At 40.7% G+C, this 22,273-nt stretch overlaps 4 protein-coding genes across 4 annotated transcripts; 3 read left to right on the top strand and 1 right to left on the bottom strand.

The window, feature by feature from the left end:
* Positions 1–298: 298 nt before the first annotated feature.
* On the bottom strand, positions 299–8,624 carry LOC121611303 (septin-8-A-like). Its single transcript, XM_041943780.1, has 10 exons — positions 8,544–8,624; positions 6,632–6,746; positions 6,288–6,483; positions 5,559–5,745; positions 5,314–5,475; positions 4,849–4,945; positions 4,478–4,646; positions 3,730–3,862; positions 3,443–3,630; positions 299–1,925 (listed from the first exon to the last, which is right to left on the bottom strand). The coding sequence occupies exons 1-10, from the start codon at positions 8,622–8,624 to the stop codon at positions 1,922–1,924; spliced, it is 1,332 nt and encodes a 443-aa protein (XP_041799714.1). The 3' UTR covers positions 299–1,921.
* A 1,505-nt stretch (positions 8,625–10,129) lies between these two features.
* sowahab (sosondowah ankyrin repeat domain family member Ab) lies at positions 10,130–11,488 on the top strand. The gene has a single exon (XM_041944769.1). It carries the CDS (start codon positions 10,130–10,132, stop codon positions 11,486–11,488), a length of 1,359 nt encoding a protein of 452 aa, XP_041800703.1.
* A 4,198-nt stretch (positions 11,489–15,686) lies between these two features.
* On the top strand, positions 15,687–18,008 carry gdf9 (growth differentiation factor 9). The gene is made up of 2 exons (XM_041944512.1): positions 15,687–16,062; positions 17,068–18,008. The coding sequence occupies exons 1-2, from the start codon at positions 15,687–15,689 to the stop codon at positions 18,006–18,008; spliced, it is 1,317 nt and encodes a 438-aa protein (XP_041800446.1).
* A 1,774-nt stretch (positions 18,009–19,782) lies between these two features.
* On the top strand, positions 19,783–21,903 carry LOC121611811 (cytochrome b-c1 complex subunit 8). The gene is made up of 3 exons (XM_041944509.1): positions 19,783–19,821; positions 20,704–20,875; positions 21,729–21,903. Exons 2-3 carry the CDS (start codon positions 20,722–20,724, stop codon positions 21,821–21,823), a joined length of 249 nt encoding a protein of 82 aa, XP_041800443.1. The 5' UTR covers positions 19,783–19,821; positions 20,704–20,721; the 3' UTR covers positions 21,824–21,903.
* The last annotated feature ends 370 nt before the right edge of the window (positions 21,904–22,273 follow it).

Below are 22,273 nucleotides of genomic sequence, written 5' to 3'. Positions count from 1 at the left end.
TCTCCTGTTCTTTCTGAATGGAGGCCCACTGGTAGGTTTCTGGAACAGTCTGGAAGGAACCCGAACCTGCAGAGACTGTAGCTGACCATATAGCTGCTCTCTGTGGACCTTGGACTTTTCTGTCTAAATGAGAAATTATGGAGAGACGAGGCATGTTTTCAATAAAGTAACTCTTTATTACATCAGGATATACAAATCTGCAGGCGGGCTCGCTCATATGGACCCACCATATAGATCAACTAACAATTAGAGATTTAATCCTAAATTTATATACATCCAGGCTTTTTTTTTATGTAACACCATATATTTTTTTGCAGTTTAAAACTATAAAATACTTCTAACTAGATCTTTTTGACACAACATAAGGGCTGACATGTTAGCATGATAGGGCACCTTTTACAATGAGTTAAGATTGTATTTGTACGATGACTCATTTAAAGTGCTTTTAAATCATAATATAATGTATCCGTACAACATTAAACAGCAATATCATGTCACTTTTCACAGTGTAAATTGTTATCAGTCAAAAACTATTAGCCTAACATGGCAGATGAAAGAACATTAAGCACATTAAGTACAAAAACTGAGATTTTGGCAATGAAGATCTTTTAATACTTTTAGGAATGAACGTTAGGAGCCATGCAGAGACCATGCTACAGAGCGCTGCTTAAAAGCTTAAAGGAGAGTTTAGTAGACATGGAAGACTTCAGGCTGACTCACTTCCAGGGATGTTAAGTGCATTTCTATAAAACTGTTATTTCACATAGTAAAAATAATATGCTTGACTGTTAGTCTGTGATCTTTTGATGTGGTAGAAAGTCTTCTAATTCAAATTCCTTCCTGAGGTTAAGGAGCACGCAGATGGAAGACTAAAGAAGCTATGAGAAGGGAAAAAAAACATGTCATTTATATGAACAAGCAACTCCACATATTCATTAAGGTTATTAGACAAACCACAACAAGATATTAAATACAACATATAAGTGCAAAGGATAAGTAAGTTTAATAAGCATTTTGTTTTTTGACCTGTTTGCTGCCACTGACTGAAGGCAAAAACAAATTGAATTAAATGGATAATGCTTTTACAGAAAAACCACTGACACTGTTAATCAAACAGAATCAGAAAAAAAACATGTTCTGTTGACAATGGGTACAATGTGAAATGTTTTGAAAATGAGTGATGTGGTGGGAAATCCCAGAGAACAGAATGGGTTCAGCTGACCAACAGATGAACTGATGCCACGTTCGGTTTCACATTGTCATTATTTATTTGAATAGAAATGAAGGCAAAATATTTGACTCACTTCCACACTCACTGTGCGTAAATAATATAAATTACTTTCTTTTTAACTTTGCACAGAACTGTGTTAGACATATAAATTATCTTACCTCAAAATACAATAAAAAAAAACAATATTTTCTAAGCTATTAGACATGTTGTCTTAGAAAAAACTGCTGTAAACCTTTCAACTTGTGAATAACAGCTGCATAAATACACACAAAGGCTTACTGTACGTTAATACATAACTCACAACCATCAGTTCAGTCAGTAACTGAAAGTCTCCTGTTCTAAGTTTTCTCACTGAGAAACAGAGATTTACATTTACAGCAGGAGATGGACACACATTCATGGCAAGAACATAAAATAACACAAGCTACATGTTATGAAAACAGTCCATGGATTGTGTGTCTAGCTGAGTCAGCATTAGGGACAAATTAAATACACTGAGCAGCGCTACCTTTTTGATCCGTAAGTACACAGTGGCTTATAGCCGTCACATTATTCAGGCTGACATACGTGCATTGTGGCTGTGACACTATGTCCACACATACAGGAAGTAATGTCAGATATGACTCTGTCTCTTTTTCCCATGCTGATGGCAGACACATTCCTGGTTTCCCTTGATGTTTGATCCATAAATCAACTGAAAGGGGAAAAAGAAATAAGACAAAATGTGGCAAAAAAAGAAAAAATGAAGGATTTGAGGTATGGGAGCAAGCAAAGGAATAAATGAATGAAATGGGAATGAAACAGTGTTTGGGTTTAAGTATTCACTTCCTTTCTATAAGCTTACATTTTAAGATTTGTTCAGTCAGACCACAGCTCAACTTCTGTTTTTAGCATTTAACATTTAAATCAGATTCAAAATAAAATCACAAAAAACCAACTTCTCCAAATAAGATTGAGGCCACATTCACAGGTGAAGAGAAATCAGATTAAAACTGACTTTGTAGAGATGTTTTTCGATCCGATCCTAAACCATCAATGTCATATCCAACAAGACACATAACACTGACACCATGTGCAGAGCTCAGCTAACCAACAATGACTGTAGCACCAAAAATAGCTGCATATAAAAATCATCTTTTTCTGTCGCTAATGCAGTCTGGTGATACAGATCATTTCAGAGAATATCCGTTTATGGAGATTTCAGTTTACTGGTTTAGTTGCATCCCGGAAAAAAACACGGCAACCATGGCATGAATCAAATCAGGTAAACCTGTAGAAGGCCTTGCCTCAGACAATTTAATTTACCCGCATGTGCTTTCAAAGCTTGAAAGCTTCTAACATACATTCCTCATCTTAGAGTCTTTTATATGACACATTTTAGGTGTTATCTTCTAAATCCTTTTGTGCGCATGATCAGCCTATGTAGTTGTTCTTGCATTTTTAAATATGTCATAATGCAGCATGCATTCAGCAGAAACCTGTTGAAATCACATCTTCGGCCCTGTGTGGCATTACGCTGGCTTAATGCCTTTGATACTCTTAACATTTTAACCCACGTGGCATTAAAACCCGTGCAAGCTGCCATTAATAGTGAACATTTTTTTTCAGGAACTGGGGTTTAATTTAATCCCATTTGTTTCCATTTCGCTAAGCCAGCTTTCTGATTGTGGATTTTCAAGGCTAACCTTCAGCGTCAAACTGTGTATTCAAGTTTTGAGCATACATAATCATTCGTGACATATAATGTTTCCACCTGCAGAAATGATTACGGTTCTATGTGGGATTTCTAGAGTATCATCTGCGCTGCACATGGCGTGAGCATTGGTGAGGCCAGCCGAATGTAAACAGAAGTGCCCCTGCCTGAGATACAGTCTGGCAGGTCAGCCTGCAGAGAAATAAGCATCAGGCTGTGTCATGCAAGCTGTGACCCCTCCTACTATGTCTGGGCACACAGTGTCAGGCCGAATCTGTCCCTGTATCAGTTTCTGAGCCAACATGGCTTCTGGGAAGATAACGTTATCTCATTAATCACATTGTCCAATCAACTCCGTGTAGACTGGCTCAGAGAACACGCATTCATGGCTTGTGAATATAATGCATGTGTGACATTTATTATTATTAATTATCCTTGAATCTTATTATTATTATGTAGCAGCATTAGTGCTGGCTCTGATCAGCGTGGTGTAGATGCACACAGAAAAGCAGACTTACTTCTTCTTGTCCTTGTCCTTCTTGAACGGTTGTGAGCAGCCTTGGAGAGCCTGTCCCATCAGCGTCTCAGCTGCAACCTTTCTCCTATTGAAGGCATTCATCTCCTCCTCCAGCTCTCGTCTCTTCTCCTCCAGATTCTTCTTTTCTTCCTGGTGCATCCGCTTGAGTTGCTCAAACCTCTCATGAAGCTAGAGACGATGATGGGGGGACAGGGCACAACATGCGACAAACCAAATATGCTATATATATATAGCGAGTAGCTGTTCTGTGATGACGTGAATGCTCACCTCTTTTTCTTTTTCTTTCAGCTCGGCTTCTGTCTCCTTCACTTTGTTGACAAACATCTGTCTCATTTCTTCCTCTTTGCGCTGCAGGTCCACAAGAAACTCCTTTCTCTTGGCTTCGTATGTCTCCTGAAGGCTGAGGATCAGGGTAAAGGCAATGTTAACATCAGGCTAATGCCCTGTTTGGGCAGGATTTGTACCCAGGAGTGCAACCATCATGCAAATTGGCAAGATTTTAAGGTACATATCACAAAAACAAAACAACATACCTCAAATTACAAAACGTCAAATACTTTAACATGAGACTCAACGGCTAAATAATGTCATTAGGTTGCGTCATCGTGTTTTCCACTCACTCTCACATACATTAACAAGGATTATGATACTGTTTATGACTCTACAGTGACTTCCTGTTTAAATAGCTGATCACTTTTGATTGGACAGAACCACAGACATCTCCTAGAAACTTATTTGCACATTATTTAAGTCTTAGCTAAGATATTCCTTAAATTTAAATGATTCAGTGAATCATTATTTTAAATTAGCAAGTAGTTTCTAAGAACGCATGAAGGACTTTACAAACATGGATTTATATATAGGTGGTTCAACCTAATACAGAACTCCACCTGAGATATAACAACTAATATGTCGCCTGTCATTTCAATGCTGATCTTAAGATGAATTTATGAAGGCAGTAAAGGTTTCAGATGAGTCAGAAATGCAATGCATCACCGCTACTCCTGAATTTCACCTGAACGACTGGCTGTCCGGGCCTGTGTCCTTGAAGCCCATCTCCTCCAGCTTGCAGCGACGGTAGAGCTCATAATGCCGAGTGTGCGTTTGCTCTCGGAGATCCTCCATGTTCACACGCAGTAGCATCTCCCTCAGCTTCACAAAATCACAATGGTTTTCATTCTCCACTGGCAAAACAAAAAAGAAGCTCGTTCATTTAACCTTCCGTACTTAATGCAAATCATAAACGACAACTCAGTGCTTCCTGTGGTCATCGTGCTCACATCTCGACTGAAAAACGTATAATAATTCAGCGGCAGGCATCTGACAAACAGCTCTACCGTTTGGGGGACTTGTATGATGCTTGTCAAATCAACTCAATGCACTCACCCTGCACTGATCCCCACGGGTACAGCCTTGCTTTCACCATCTTATTTCCCACTTTAACGTCTTCTACACTTCCAACCACAGCAAAGGGAAGATGAGTCTGTAACATAAAGTACTGATACTGTTACAATATCCTTGAAGAAATATGGTTAAAAATCATACTACAGTTGTCACATCCAGGATATCATTCTGCTATTACAACACACTTCTAAATATGTCAACTGTGGATTGAAAGTGTGCCTTACATCGTGATCCTTATTATGCTACTATACAGCTACATTACTGGTATTTCTATTCCATTTGAATAGATTCTGAGATGCGGGCGGCCATTCAAAGGTCTGGAGCCAGACTAACACAATTGACCAAATAAGAGCTAAAATACGAAAACACAAGTGAGAACGCACACTATCTTGTAAAACACACTGGGTGCATCCATTGTGTATGTGTCTGTGTGTTTCTAGGACTCACATTCATGGAGGAGTTGATCTCCGCAACAGCTTCATCCTCTGTGGGGAACTGATAAATCTGCACTCCATTACTGACCAGCTCACTCATAATCTTGATCTTTAATTTGTCCAGTTCACTCTTGGATACCGTGTCTGCCTTTGCAATAACGGGGATGATGTTCACCTGCGAGGGGGGGGGGGGCAAAAACATAATATGACTGAGGAACAAGAACAGCTGACAGACACGGTGTCAGATTGTGCGGTCACCTTGCTGTCCAGTTTCTTCATCGTGACGAGATCGAGGGACTTCAGGGAGTGTCCGGTCGGGGCGATGAAATACAGGCAGATGTGGATTCTTGTGTCGTGGCAGTTAAACAAGGAGCGTTTTATTTTCAGCTCCTCTTCTAGGTACTTCTCAAACTGGGCGTCGATATACTCCAGAATGGGTTTATAGCTGCACAGAAAGACAGCACACACATAAAAGATGAGCGTCGTTATTTTATCCTTACATGGGCATTAACATTTAAGACCTTTTCCTTGTTGTTCGGGAGACATGTTAGTATCCTGGTTACAAACTCTGTGACTACAGTCTTGCAGCTCAAGAATGCCCGGTTTTTTCCCTCCCTGCTGCTGGAACACTCGAATGTCTATTGAGATTGCATTAGTTCTACCAGTCATTCCAATATTCCCTTTCTTCCCTCCCAGTTCACATGCCAGAAATGGGCCAGAAGTGTGTTGGCTGAAGAACCAGAGCGGGAGCAGGGAAATGATCAATAGCTGCTGCTGATCTAACCAGGGGAAATGTCTGCGATAGCTCTGTGAGTAGTTAAAGATCTGTATTAAAACAACGCTGAAGATTTCAAGTTTTCTGTAGCATTTTATAAAGTTCTATAGTTTCTCCTTTGCACAGGTTAGTTTCTTCCACATTTAATCATTTTTTTCAGTCTGGATAGCACTCAGTCTAACTAAAAGTCTAACATCTGCAAGAATGTGCACCTTTCTTCTTTGTTGATCTGGTCTCCAAACCCTACGGTGTGCACGATGGTCAGCTTGAGGTTGACATTGCTCTCCTGCAGATCATACGTTTGTGGGCGTAGCTGCACCTCACTCTCATAGTGGCTGGCCTCCTCGTTTTCAAATGTTGTATTGAAGAGAGTGTTCATTAATGTGGACTTGCCTATCCCGGTCTCACCTTTAAAAAAAAAAAAGAAGAGAGAGAGCGAGAGAGAGAGAGAAAATGGCACACGGTGAAGAGAGATGAGTGACTAATTCCATATTAATGCGTGTTACATTCATAGCACTAACTTCTGATTTTGAACTCCTCCTGGGTTCAGACATACCTACACAGAGGATGTTGAAGCAGAATCCCTGTGCCACTGATTTGCTGACCAACTGATCTGGAAGACTGTCAAACCCCACATGGCCTCCAAGCTCAAGGTTTCGCTTTTCTTCGTTCTGACGTATTTGGAAGCAGGCGAGAACAAAGAATATATTAGAATGACTTGCATTTCAGCAACATTTCATCATATTCTCTTCACTAAATATCCAAAGAAACAACAACAAAAATCCAGGAACTGCACGGTGAGGTTAAACAAGTCCTTCTGTCAGATCCCATCACCACACTCTGCTTTCAAGCTTAAAAGCATTCTTTGCTAATGAGGTCATCCCTCTCTTCCACTTCACACACTGAACAGTCCGACCTATAAAAAGGTTCTGTCTCTACGTCACAAACCAAATTCCTCCAGTACAGTCACACAAATCCTGCCAGAAAACAAAGAGCAGAGACGATCATTGGAGTTGTGCAGCACTGCTGTCACACTTTTACATTGCATGTCTTGTGATTGTATTGCAGTATCAGGGCTTAGCCCGACTATGTGTTAGTAACTTTAATGCTGCAGACAGTAATGGTTTGTGATTATAAGTATGCTAACCAAAGGTATATTTTTAATCATTTGTTAGTTGTTCGATAATTTTTCCGATTAATAGATTCAGAATTCAGAAAACACCAAAGCTGGCTCTTCAAATTTCTTGTTTTGCTCAACCGACTGAAGAAAACCAAAAAACTTGGTTTACAATGATTAAAACAGGAAAAATCAAATTTTGGACAGTGGGACAACAGTGGGACAACAAAACTGGCTATTTCCTTTATAAATGACTGGTTGTCAAAATAGTTGGTGACTGGCAATCATTACAGCACCACTTCTACTCATTTTGGACTCAGTCCAAGCTAATGTTAACATGATTAAACTCACTGCAGAGCTCTACCAACCGCCATGTTGTCTATGCTTTCCAAGTTGACGAATATAACACTGAAAATAGATCAAAGAATGTAAATCTCTATGTATTTCGGTCTGGCTGGTCGTAAAAAATGGGAGACGGCTCATTCCTCCTCTACCAGATTCACCCAGGGACACTGGCATCTTGCAAAAGGCTCAACATGACGGCCAGGATGTGCTCAATACAACAATCATCTGTTTCTGTCCCTCTCTCTTCACACACACACACACACACACACAAAGAGCTCTTTATTTAGATGTTATTTCACAGGGTGGGAGGATATCCAAGCTGCTGGCTGCCCTGGTACCCCCCTTCACAGTGAGACAAACAGGCACCACCTCAACTTCACAAAGTCCTCCATCATTTACAAAGCGACCTGGAAACAGGAGACTAAACACCGGGCACGCGCTGTGAGCGATGATGCCTTTTATGACACGTTTGGCTGATGCATACTTATATTTCCTAACCCTAAAGTGGAGCTGCAGCTGCCACTTGAAGAGGACGCTACTTATGTTTATCCTCTTAACTGAGTCTCTTTCTGCCTGCTGTCCTGCGTTTCATTCAAGCGCTCGGCCCTCTTGTCCCGTCCCTTCAGCAGCCGTGTGTACACCTGTAGCAGGTGTTGACATGTAAACAGCACGGCGTTAGTGCGCACGCTTCCTGCCGTTTCATGCTGGTCGGTTGCATGTTGAGCTGCGCCTTCTCCTGCGCGTCTCTCCGGAGCGACGACGCAGCATTTCTACTGAATCCCACCGCGGCTGAAAATCCGTCTTTATCCCAGATTCATTCCACACAGCGAGATATCGCAACGCCGCATCGACCGTGCTGCGTTCGCGACACACGTCCCATCACCACCACCTTTCCCTCACATACACCTGAACGCTTCGGGTTGGCCGGCTTAATTCCAGCTTCTGCTCTGAAGGCACCAAATCATGAGTCACTGCAGGCCCGCAGACGGAAGATCACCGTACTTACTGCGAAAACATCTACATCACCGGCCGCCATCGTCACGAGTGGCTGAGTGTGGGAATTATGAGGCAGACCTGCTCCGCACATCCAGCAGGGACGGACTCACTCCTTCCAATATGGCCACTTGGAGGCTACACCCCCTCGGTGCTGGAGGGCGACATTACAACAGCTCTCAGTATCGCTGCTCAGCCCTCATTCTGACTCTGGAGGAGAGCAGTTGCTTTAAACGCAGGAATTTCTCAGATAACTGCTTGGACAGACAGGCAGACATGGCTGCTGCCATTGTCTTTGTTTCATCAGGTCTGGATTCCATCAACAACAATATAACAACAACAACAACAACAACAATAATAATAATAATAATAATAATAATAATAATAATAATAATAATTGATGGACATATGTCTCCTTGCAATGCAGTACCCATAACAGAGGACCTCAGCACAGTGTCGCTGTGGTGGGAAGTAACTGTACTTACTTCTAGTTTATAATATTAGTTCCATTAAATGCGACTTTATACATCTTCTCTTATACATTTCTGAGGAAAATGTGCTCTTTACTCCACTAAATTTAGATGTCAATTAGCCTAATTTTGAAGATTAAGATTTTTCATAGCCGACCCGACAAAATGTAGAAACCAACATGCAACGTGTGAAGCTACTCAGAATTATATAAAGAAACCATTTGTCCTCATGCTACCAGCTACAACATGTAGACAGTAATGCATGAGTAAGAATGATCCAGTAATATAACTGAAGCCACCTCCAGGGGCCTATCTGCTGCCGGAATACTTTTAGTTTTGATGCTGTAAGTATATTATATGTTGCCCACACTTGTCTGCCTCTAGATTATGAATGCAAGACTGAATGGAGCACTGTGACATTAAGATTCTGCTATTTGTACTTAAGTTAAAAATCCCCCCCCCCTCCTTTTTTGCACCACTGCTATGGACAGGTGTTAAATACACTGAATTACATGTTTTTCACAGTATGGACATGATCATTGTTGCGTTATGTTTGAATAATGATCAGAATTTGGAAAAAAAACAAATAATTTTCTGATTTTTTTGTGTATCTAAGTTTCTTCAATCCAGGAATCTTATTTTATGTCATAGGTCACAAAGGATTAAAGTGGAGGAATGTCCATTTATAATGCCACGCAATATTGACTTAATATCAAAATATTTTAAATAACAGAATAAACAAGTGGTTATATGCCTTATAGAAAAGTGATCAAGACATAATACACAGTTCTACTCTGGTATAATTTTATCACATTTGACTATTGTTTTGATTTGTCGCCTTTTTTTAATCTCTACATGTAAAAACACAAGTAGAAAATGCAAGTAGTTTTTTTTCAGCAGCTTTAATACTGGTTAATCACGGGACGAGGCGTGCAGTGCGCACTGCCCACAGACAGCCTTTAACGTGGACAGCCATCAGGAGAGCACGGTGGTTTTATCTGGAGAGGCGCCGGAAGCAGCAGGTTGGCGGAGGACAGAGAGGGGAGCACGGAGGGCGCACAGTTTACCCCCCGGTCTTCACCCACACTACATTTTCTATCTCTCAAAGGTTTGACCCCGGCAGGACCAAATGGCTTTGACCCAAGAATCGGTTTTGTCTTTTTTGCTGGAGCGCGGAGGCAAAGTGAAGAACTCGGAGCTGCTGAACAATTTCAGGAGTCAGATCAGCTGCAGCGATCCCGCGGAAAAGCAGCACAATAGGGACCTCTTCAAGAAGTTGGTGAACAGCGTCGCCGTGGTCAAGCAGCTCGACGAGGTGAAGTTTGTGGTCGTGAAGAAACGCTATCGGGACTTTGTTCGAGAGGCAGCGCACGATGCGACGCAGAAAACGCCGATGGATGACAGCTGCTCGAGCCAAAATACGAGCTTTTCCTACACATCTCCTCATCGAGCCGAGTCGGCCAGGATGACTTACTCTGACATTCAGAATAATAACGTGTGCTATCCCTCAAACAGAAAAGACAAGCATTATAGTGATGCCAAACGTATGTCTGCAGGGAGTGTGCAGGAAAGGAGGCCGCTATCAAGACACGTTAGTGCGGAGGCAACTACTGTCAAAGTCCTGAATATCTCCGGAGATCAGGCGAGCAGAGCGAGGAAATCTGGAGCTGTGTTCGCTGTCATAGCGGTAAAATCCCCCCAGAGAGACCCTGCACCAGTAACACAGGATGGGTTACATTCCCATGTACATCAGAGTAAAGCTTCAGACAAGCCATCCGTGCAAACCCTGAACTTTCCAGCCTGCAAGAAGGGTGCACCAAGTGACTCCCCATGTTGGACAAACAGACAGGCAGAGGACATGCAGCCCCCGGGGTTTCCCCAGGTGAGGCCCCAAAACAAGAGCACAAGACAAGGAGATGAGGCAAAGTACTCTGAGTCTGTGCCTCTGGAGCCCTTAGCTCATGAGTGGTTGGTTAAGTGTGCTGCAGGCCTGTGGGGACAAATCTATGGTCTGCTGCTGCAGGATGCGCGCTTAGCACAGAAGAAAGACTTCATGTCGGGTTTCACAGCACTGCACTGGGCTGCCAAGGACGGCAACAGCGAGATGATACACAAGCTCGTGGACGTCTCCAGGAAAAGAGGCACGTGTGTTAACGTCAACAGCAAAGCACACGGGGGATACACACCTCTACACATCGCAGCCATACACGGACACACTGAAGTGATGCTCTTGCTTGTGCGAAGTTATGGAGCCGATGTAAACGAGAGAGACAACGATGGCAAGAAGGCCTTCCACTACCTGGGCAGAGGTGTGCCGCCTGAGGTCAGAGCACTCTTGGGAGGACTGCAGCAGAGCAAGTTCAGGGTGAAGACAGACAATGAAGAATGCAGAGAGCACCCGAAAGGCTTCAACACCATTAGCAAACTGTTCCAGCCTCACATAGGGAAGAAACAAAAGACCACAACCAAGTTTGCTCAGGACTGGTGAGAATGGCGTGGACCGCAAAAGGGGCTGTGTAAAATCATAATAAATAGTACTGTATAGGCTGTATATTATGTTAATATAAAACAAGTCAGAGCATTGTTGACTCTCTTTAGATCACTTAAAGTCTATAACTGAATTATAAATGTGTAGTGTCTCAGTATTGCAGGCTTTAGCCCTCTTGCACAGTGTATCACTGTTGGAAGTACTATTTATGAACGGCATTTATAATTTAATCATCTTATTTTATTTAGTTGAACTCCATGTATTAATAACGAATGTTGTTTTGAATGCATTTAATTTATTTTTCTTACTAATATCATCAGCGAGAGTCATACATATTTTCTTTACTCAATGTGTAATAAACCATTAGATGTAACCTCTTGAATCGTGACTTCAGACTATGAGGAAATATGACGGCAGACCACACCTGGGACACAGCTGCTGCCAAACCTGGTGTGAAACACGTCATTGGGTTGTTGACCCACAGCAGGCCATATGATAAAATAAAACACTGAGTAGTGTAGCAGAAACGAACAGTTGGTTTTTATCATTTTAAAAAAAGGTGCCTCACATCTGCAGTAAAAGCAGAGGGGACCTCTGTGGGGCCAGTTATGCAAAGCAGCCAACTGGACGGGGTGCTGGAATGTCTCCTTTATTAGTGTCTTTGTGAACTTGAGCTGTAATGCATGAGAAAGGCCTCCTTTTGTGGGACAACATGGGTGTCATGCTCTGGACTGATGCAGTCAAAAAAGTCTTAAGCAGAACATGCCAAACCATGCCCCCAATACCCCACGATCAATCATTTTAGTATTGATCAGAAAGGGTTTCAGCCAAATACAGGTTTGACATGATTTTGCTCAAGTTGCAAACAAGAAGGCAAAGATTAAATTGTAGGATAGGGTGTCATTTAAATGGCAAAGAAATAAACCTAAAGTAGAAAAATAACTATTTTTCGCACATTAAACATGCTTGAAAACAGGAATCTGCCTGTTTTTGTGCAGTACAATACACAATTTTTATCCTTAACTGACCCAGAGAAAAACGCTCCCTGGTGACATGGAAAGAGTTTAGACAATGAAGCCACAAGCAAAACAGTGCCAGAACAATGTCCTTTGTCTTGTTATCTGGAAAAGAAGCTGCTTGCATAATGATCCCGACAAAGGACAGCTGCACTCACAGCTATTCAACGTTGTAGTCCGCATTATGCGTTAAATCCCACATTGAAACTTTTTTTCATACTGCAAGACAACTGGATGATAATAAAAGGAAATCTACCACAGAATGGCTTCCTATGGCTCTTCTTTAACTGTTCTGACAACATTTGCAAACATCAAAGATTGTCCAACAATACTGTGGTGCGTTCCAGGTCTTGTATCATTTCCTCTCAGTACAAAATGGAAAAGTACCTCAGTTTTGTGTATACTAATAGCTACCTTTACAAGTATAATATGCAGATTTGTTTATATTTTAGTAATAGTATTTGGTGAAATGAGATATGGCTACAACCTAAGTTTAAAGTCCGGCTTGTGGTACCAGAGGCAACAATTCCCCTTTATAATATGTAAGTGCTGAATGGCACAAACAACAATGATTTTGCTATTTTTAGACTCTTGCAAGCAGTGGGGCTAAAAATGTTAAACTCACAAAACGTCCTGCGGATGGTTTTACAGTAAAGGCATGCAATCAACAAAATAACAATCAATCAAACAATCAATAATGAATCAGTGGTAATGCACTACGACTCCATGCTGACAACCACTGTACAAAAAGCTGCATGCTGCTTGCATAATAATGACAGTTTGAACTTTACTGGTGTGTTTTAAAACAAAGTAAGGCAGCAAAGTGGTTATAGTAGACACACATTCTCCATCTGTGGGGACACTGTGGAATCAGTGGCCACTACATGCGGCCCACTTACAGCTTTTTCCACCACGCAATATGAGCACTACTCTGATCTCACGAGATTGTACTTGTAGTACTTGATTGTGCTGCTTACTGTCTTGGTTGATTTGTTTTTCGAAGTTTGACTAGTGCTGAACTCATTTTGTTTTTTGACCATTTCATCATTTTGAGTCAGTACCTCTAAATAAATCACATTACATGTTTGTTTGAGTTTATCTTGGATGATTTTAATAGATGATGGGCTTTGTTATTCCCCTTTATTTGCTCTTCATATTTCAGGCCAGTAGAGGGCGCGGCATGCTAATTTTATCATCACAGTTAAATAGTCGCCTATGTTGTCTGCAAGAGGTTTATTTTAGTTTTGAGTGAGAAGACTAAAAATGGTAATTCTAACTAGTCTGTGTTGATATATTACTATTAAGAGCTTGCAAAGTACAAAAGCACAGTTCAGGAAGTACAATGTGTGATATGAGCTACAGAAGGGTTAGTTTTACATGTGCAGAACTTGCAAAAACAAGAACCAAACCAAAAATAATCAAACTGATGTTAACTGCAACCAAAATTGCATTAATATCAGACAATCCTCACAAAAAAACATGTATTTTGTTTGTTTTTCAATAGAATTTTCTTGAAATCATTGATTTGGACAACAAACTTGTGTAAAATGATGACATACGACCACCATAAAATCACTCGGAAAGTTGATGAACTATATTAGCGAGTTGTTATTGGGCCCTACTACCAACCAAGTTGAAAACTGCAGCAACATGTGCCTTTCGACACAAATTGGTACACACTGTACAAAGTGCCATAGATAAGGAAAACCTCTAGAGTACAATAACACAGCTGAGTCAAGCTCAAGTAGTTAGTATATTTGTAATTTCCACACATTTGGCAGTACAATTAGTCCTACAAAGTGCTGTCTGGCAGTGTACTGTCAACCCAGAGGTGGAGAACCCAATCACCACATCACTCAAAAGTACACATTACACTATAGTTTATCTGATATTGCTGTGTTACTGCAGTTCCTACAACATCATGATTAATGTTGCTCCAGGACCATCATTGCAACAGACTACAGTCCATGCTGGGAGCAGATCGTGGTGGATGAATGGATCGAGCACAGGACCTCCACATGGGACACTGGTGTTTGTGTGACTTGTTATTTTTAGAGCTAGTTCACTTATTATTTTCAAGTTCTGATACAGTACTATTTGTCCAGGCTGTGATATATACTGTGTATTTGTTTTTAATCTAATTTCTGCCCTCTAGTGGTTAGCAGCTTAAAGTAGCTACACTTTATGTTATAAGTATTCTCTATAAATTCAGACTTATTGCATTATTGTTACCCGTTTGAGAACCAATCTTGCACATCTTGTAGGAAATCAATACCATTGGACAAGTAATATTAACGTTATTTACCTCATATAGTGAAAGTTAGCTACCATCAGTTAGCAGCTTTGGCTAATGCTAGCAGGTCAGACTAACTGTTATCAGAGTTTTAAGCTTTGTTTCAAGTTTCAGCTAACCTAGTGGATATTATCTTGCTTGCTTGAAGCCAAAAAGAAACTCAATTACCTCTATGCTAGTCACACGTTTTGTCAGTGCACTTAAACCTAAAATAACATTATACGTTAACCCTGTTTATTAGCTAGCCAGATACTCCAAACAATCAGTAACTCACCAGTGTAACTTTTCATTTACACCTTCAAATTGTCAGTGTACTTCTAAACGTTATCTCCAAAACTGCAAATAGTGTTCGTTTAATAGCGAACAAACTGGATGACATTTTTTGTAAAAAATACTTCCTCAGTGGTGTGATGTTAAATGGAAATACTGAAGAGAGCCCCGGAAACAGGGAGGGTATGTCAAAATAAAAGCGAAAAATATGCCGCCATGATGGTCTTTATTTTTGTAAGGAACCTTGTACACTGCATCTAAACTAGGCAAAGAAATGTGTTTATAAAAATCTTTTTTTGTGATTTTGCGCTTTAAATCTTAATCTCTTTAAATCCTCTTTATTACCTTTTTTATTATTATTTCGAGTTTGAATTAAAGTTCCCGTGCTATCACTTCAAACTAGCCTCTTGCTGTTTTTGATGACTCGCTGTGATATCATGTCTGAAAGTGAACTAAGTTCTGTGGTTATAGGGCTCTTTGCCTCATAAAGTAATATGAGTGATGCAGCTGATTGCCAACACCTGCGCGTGTTGATCAGCGGCGGCACGTGCGTGGTCCTGTTGACCTCGCGCTCTCAGTGGAGAGTCTCTCTAAGTTTTGACTGGTTTCGTTGTTTAGAATGGAAAAACAAATGCTGATGTCAGCTGTCCTTCGTTATTTTCGCACGGTTGTCTATCTGCTGCTGGTCACCTGCAGCTGCCCGCTGGTTAGCTCCTCTGTGACTGCCTCCAATGCGCTGCACAGCCTGGCCGACTTCACTTACCCTTACGACAGCATCTTCTCCCCGCTGCTCAAAGCCCTGTCAGAGCACGGAGGGTCGAGGTGGAACCCAGGCCTGAAGAAAAAGATGAAACCCGAGCACAGGTACATGAAATATCTGACGGAGGTTTACAAGAAGTCCTCCAGAGTGCACTGGAGCTTGGACGGGAATAAAATCTACAACACAGTCCGACTGATCAAGCCTCAAGATGAGTGTCTTGCGCAAAGTAATGAAGGTGAGCAAGTGATCCGACCATACGCACAATGAAATACACACAACATTCACAGTGCTGAGGCTTGATTTGAAATGAAATCATTAAAATTGGCATGCCTCTGAAAATATGCCATAATATGCCACCCAAAGGCACAAAGAATAATATCATAGGATCTAATATAGAAGCAAAAAAAAAGCCACCTTTAAAGTTTTGCCTGTTGTTTGTAGCACATATAAAGGTAAAGCAGCTAAGTCAAAAAGTCAGTTTTTTTAAAGCTCAGTGGGGCAAGGCTGGATTACCAACTGTCCTCAAAAGCACTGTGCTTTCAGTGGTTTTGGGAATATGATTAAGATATTAAATTTTATAAATTACATAAAGAAACTAAGGAGGGTCCCGAATTATTTGCTAATGCTGTGTCTCTGTTTTGTACAGTAAGCAGTACTATAATAATGAATTTGTGAATGTTTCCACAAACTTGAGTTGACACACACAAAACCTGGGGCATCACATTCCAGGATAGGAGCTCTGGTGGAGCTTTGGCAATATATTGAAGCTGCCATGTGAATCCTTGGAGGCTGTACAGTATATACACAATGCACAGAGGGTGGGGGAATGGCCAATAGGGGTGGACCAAACAACATTTTTAATCTTGTCATTACAGGGGTTCTAATGACACCAGTGTGTCAGATATTGGTGTGCCAGACTGAAATTCATTATGCTCTGTGCAGGTTTTACCGCACAGAAAGAAAAAGCTGCTAGTCTTTTGGTCTTTTTCACAAAGTTGTTTATTTCATCTCCACAAAAACCTTAAAGTTAGATTAAGAGGACAGTGTTTTCAGCCCTGTGGTCATGTGATATATACATATATATATATATATATATATATATATATATATATATATATATATACACATACATGTTCTGGCCAGTTAGAGTTGAGTGTAATCATGAGTAGCTGGACATTTGTGTTGTCTCTTTTATGTAATGGTGACACAGTGCCTTATGTTTCCTTATGTTCTCCCTCAGAGAGTTTTATGCAGGATCTTTCCTACAGCCTTGATCAAGTAAGAAGAAAAGAACAGCTTATGAAGTCGGCCCTGCTGTACAATTTTGACCATTACCGTGAGGTACCTGTCAACTCCGTGTGCTACCTGAGTATCAGGGAGCAGGAGCACTCAGACCAGTGTCCGCTGTGTCCCGGGGTCCACCACGCTGTGAACTTCACAGCCAGCACAGACGGGAGGAGCAGGAGGGACTGGGTGGAAGTTGACGTCACCTTGTTTCTCCAGCCTCTCTTAAAGTTTCAGAAGAAGAACATACACCTGCTCATCAATGTCACCTGCCCAGACGAACAAAGAGCCAGGGGTGATGGGAGCAAAGGCCCAGTAGAGTTCACCCTGAGGTCCCCTCCTCTGCTTCTGTATCTCAATGACACAAGCAGAACCGCCAACCAGAGGTTACTGGTCAATGCCAAAGCAGGTCAAAGGCCAGCCACTGCAGCAAACACTTTTCACAAGCAGATGGTTTTCAAACCGGAACAGAGGATTGGGCGGAAGAGGAGATGGAAGAGGGAATCCTCAAAGAGCAAACGAGGTGATAAAAGTCTGGATATCCACCTGCCCGACCTTCTTCCAAGCTCTGAATTCCCGACAAGTGACTGTGCCTTGTATGATTTCAGGGTGCGATTCAGCCAGCTCAAACTGGATCACTGGATTGTTTTTCCACCAAAGTACAACCCCAGGTACTGCAGAGGCATCTGTCCGAGGACCATGGGCTTCATCTACGGTTCACCTGTCCACACCATGGTGCAAAACATCATCTACGAGAAGCTTGACTCCTCTGTGCCCAGACCCTCGTGCATTCCCTCCCATTACAGCCCACTGAGTGTCATGATCTTTGAGGAGGATGGCTCCTATGTCTACAAGGAGTTTGAAGACATGGTTGCCACCAGGTGCACATGTCGCTAAGCCAGCTAAGCCAACGTGTCTTTTCTTTTTTCCTCCTTTTTTACAGGCTGAATAGAACATCATCACAAACCTCCTCACCAGTGATCACAGGTGGACGTTATCCAAGTATCAGATACTCTGACCGGGCTCAGTGATTTCATGAATTTATAAAATCATTGTGCATGAAAGAAGTTTGATCTGGAGCAGGCGTGTTTACTTAAACAAAAAGTATTTTATCCCAATGAAAAATGTGAAAGGTGACATTTATTTCCTTTTTGTTTAGGCGTGACAAGAGAGGGTGCCAATGCATGCTATTCTTCAACTTACTGTTGTAGTATTGAATCTGACACCCTTGAAGAAGAAAACGAGTGTTGTATGATTTTTGTATGATTTTTTTAAGTTCTTTTTGTTAACTTATTTTGGGTGGGTGGTCTGTCTGTTATTCTTTCATTTAACACAACAAAAAGTTTTAAGTAGCCCTGTTCTGGACAAAAGATGAAGAAGCAGTCACAAACACTTATCAAACCTTTTACATATCGTTTTATTCCTGGGGATTACAGACAGCTGTCTGAATGGCAGCTGTCTTCATAATGTCCAGAATGAAAGTTGACAAGGTTTCAGTGTGTATTTATTACCTCTAGTCACTGAGTGACTGCATACGTATGAATTGACTGCAAACTTATGAATTTGTACTGGTTGAATGTGACTAAATGCATGCCATGTCTATTTATGCAAATTGAATGAATTCACTGTGTGTCTGTGCTCAGCTTAGAAAAATATGTAGACATATTCTCTGAAAAGTTGGAAAATAAAAAAATAACATGCATAAATATTGTCTGCATACAACTGGATGAAAATTCTCACACAAAACAGGGAGTATGATGGTGCACCAGAGAAATGAGAGAGATTTGGAGTCTTGCAAAGTATTGTCCTGTGAGTGTTGAGTGCAAGTTGCCCTGCCAAATACAATTTAGAATATGCACAGACTCCACTTTCAGTACGATTATGTGAGGTGCCCTGTCAGAGAAGAGAGCACTTGCAGAGTTATCTGATACTTTCCAGAAATGAACAGTCATTACCCCTGTGCTCAGATGCCTTTCTGAAATATGTCAGTGTGCATTGTCTTTCTGTGGCCTCAAAGGTCAGGTGAAAGCATGTTTTCATTAATGGTAGTGACGATAAAATCTCCAGCATGTAACTGAAGTCACTTGTACACATCACTTAACACAAGATCCACCACCTCAATCAGGACTCACACATCCTCTTTGATGGTGATTTAGTTTTGGCATGAAACTGTAGATGGGCGGTGGCATCTGCGACCATGAACCATCTCTGCTCATCTCCTGTTGCTTTTTTGAGGAAGGCACAAACCGAAAACTCATTGTGCTAATCTTAACAGAAAGGCCACATGGCCAAATGCCACAACACGTGAGCAGGTCATAGTGTATGAACCAAGTTTTGAAGTATTTCAAAAGCCTCAGTCCATATCATTTTACAGCTCAAGGCTCTTTGTGGCCTTTTCTCTGATGTCAACCTCTGATTGTGGTTGTTGACTTTTAGGTCCTCATTGGCATACTGTTGTATAAACCAGTTTATGTCCACATTAAACGTATTCCTAACAGGTATCAAGAATATTTGAAGACCTGTGATTAAATTCTTGGTGGACCTGGAGCCAGAATGGAAAAAAGTCTATTCCTCCTCCATATCTTTAGTTTGGCTATACTCCAGTCCAGTAGGTGGCGGTACTGCTCTCAGTGTCAGCAGCCAACCGACGCTTGAGTAAAAAGGAAGGACACCGGATGGCTATTCGGAAACGCCGTTGAGCAGCAACACGGTAAGCCTCAATGTCATGGTTTTAGTGGTAAACTTTTTCTTCCATTCGCTTTTATCGCCGACCTGTGTCAGATATTTGCTTGGTTGTAACACGAGTGACTTAGTTTTGGCCTCTTTCGAGTAAACGACCACGTTAACGTTCCAGTCAACAGTTTCAAGGACTGTTTGTACCTTAGCACCTAGCCTACAGGAGCTACCTGACGATGCTAACATTAGGCTATCACGGCTAACCAGTCTAGCTAGTCTTGTGTCTTGCTTAGAATTGTTATTTTGTAGTTTCGCAATCACGTATTCACGTATCTAGATGACCTGGTTTTGCCTTACAGTTTATGTATGGACGCTTTTATCAATAACCCTATTACGCTATATATATATATATATATATATATATATATATATATATATATATATATATATATATATATATAAACCTTAAGTTCTATATTCGTTTTCTAAAATTGTTTGGTAGCCTTAATAGTTCATGTGGAGATGAAGTTGGGCTGCAACAATCCATCAGTGTTTACCGAAGCCCAAGATGGGATCCTAAAATGTCTTGTTTTGTCCGCATCTCAAAGAGTTATAGTGCACTGTGAAACTGTCATAGTCACATTTAAGAAGCTGGAAACAGAGGATTTTTATGTGTTTTTTTTTTTTGTTAAATGCTCTAATTAATCGATTATCAAAATAGTTGCTGATTAATAGTTGACAACTAATCAGTTAGTCAGTGCAGCTCGAAGATGAAGGGGTGTTCATTAACAAGTCACATTGAAATCACAATGTGGTTTGATTGCTTTTTGCTAAGATGCACTGAAAAGAGTTTTGCCCCTCAATACTAATGGCTGCTTGCTAAATTACTTTTGTAAATTGCTTACTGTCATTTCAGATCAGCTCTCTGGTGAACATGGGTCGCCACTTCGGAGACTTGGCCAAGGTCAGGCATATAATCACCTACAGTCTGTCCCCCTTTGAGCAGAGGGCTTTCCCCAACTACTTCTCCAAGGGAATCCCAAATGTGTGGAGGCGGTTCTCAACCTCATTCTTCAAAGTTGCCCCCCGTACGTTTTTTTTTATTTCTATACCATATATCAATATTTTACTTAGAGCTGGTACAGATAATACATTTAAGTATTATATATTCATTGAAATCTCAATTATCATCAATCTAGTCATCATTACTAGTGCCCAGGCATTGAGTTGGGCTGGTGCCCAGTCATATTATAGGCGTAAATGCCTGCTTGGCCGCAGCATCTGTTATGGTTTAAATGACAGGCACAGGCGCAACTATAGGTAACTGCACTTATTGTAAATGTAACTTTAACGGACAATATCAAAACCCTATTCAACTATTTGGTTTCAGTAGTACTGATAATAATAACATTTTTTTTTCTTTTAAAACATTGTATGCTAAGTATTACCTTAAAATTATAGAGAAAAAAGTTACTTTAACGTTGGTCATTTGGAAAGTAAGATAATGCCAGTAGAGCAAATATAAATTTGCAATTTTCTCCTCGAAGATGAATAAAGTATCTATCTATCTATCAATACTGCTAACCCTGTCACATGAATAGGCAGATGCATTAAAAAAAATCTAATTTTTAACTGTGACTATGTTCTTACATGACTATATTGTTTATTTGTTCGTGTAGAACCTGAAAACATTTTACCATTGTGTTGAGTGATATTCTCTCTGGTGTGACCAGTATTTAGCAGAACGGGTTTGGATTAAAAATTAAAAATGTGATTAACATTCCTTGTTTTTTCAGGATCTGTGTAGGGATAGTTTGATATTGGAAAAATTGATTTCAAGATTTTTCTCATGCCTTTTATTCCCCCGGAAGGTACAGCTAAATACAGTTAAATGTAGTGATTGTCCTGGTGCTAATTTGTTTTATGATCTTGCTTTTGCAGCAATGACTCTGATGTACCTGACATACACCTGGGGCAACAGTGTTCATGAGCAGGGCAAGCGGAAGAATCCTGCTGACTACGAGAATGATGAATAAACTTCAGCCACCTTTCTGAATGCTGCTTTCTGTTATTAATTCCAGCTCCATAAGTTTCACCAATAAAGATGAATATGATATTTATGTGAATTTGTTTGATTTCATTCAGCCATCTCTTTCTGGTTGCATTAATGCGGATTAATGTTCATTTAAAGCCTCTGTCAGGTCAGTGCTACAGTTTTACAAGTTATTATACCAATTTAGTGCTGTAGTCTATATCTGAAAATTAATTTCCCACAATTATGATAAGTACTGCAGTTATTTATCAATTCAAAAATGCCCATGACCAGTTGTTTCAAAATCACATATTTATTAATTGAATGTTATTGGGTTTTGCAGTAGAAAAAATGAAAATAAAGAACATGCCACTGTGGGATCTGGGAAAGTGTAATGGGTGCTTTTCACAATTTTCTGAAATAGATAAATCAATGAAGCAAATATTTGTTGAAG

The sequence above is a fragment of the Chelmon rostratus genome, chromosome 9 (genome assembly GCF_017976325.1).
Source record: "Chelmon rostratus isolate fCheRos1 chromosome 9, fCheRos1.pri, whole genome shotgun sequence".
Taxonomy (NCBI): domain Eukaryota; kingdom Metazoa; phylum Chordata; class Actinopteri; order Chaetodontiformes; family Chaetodontidae; genus Chelmon; species Chelmon rostratus.
This window is presented reverse-complemented; position numbering and strand designations above follow the sequence as displayed.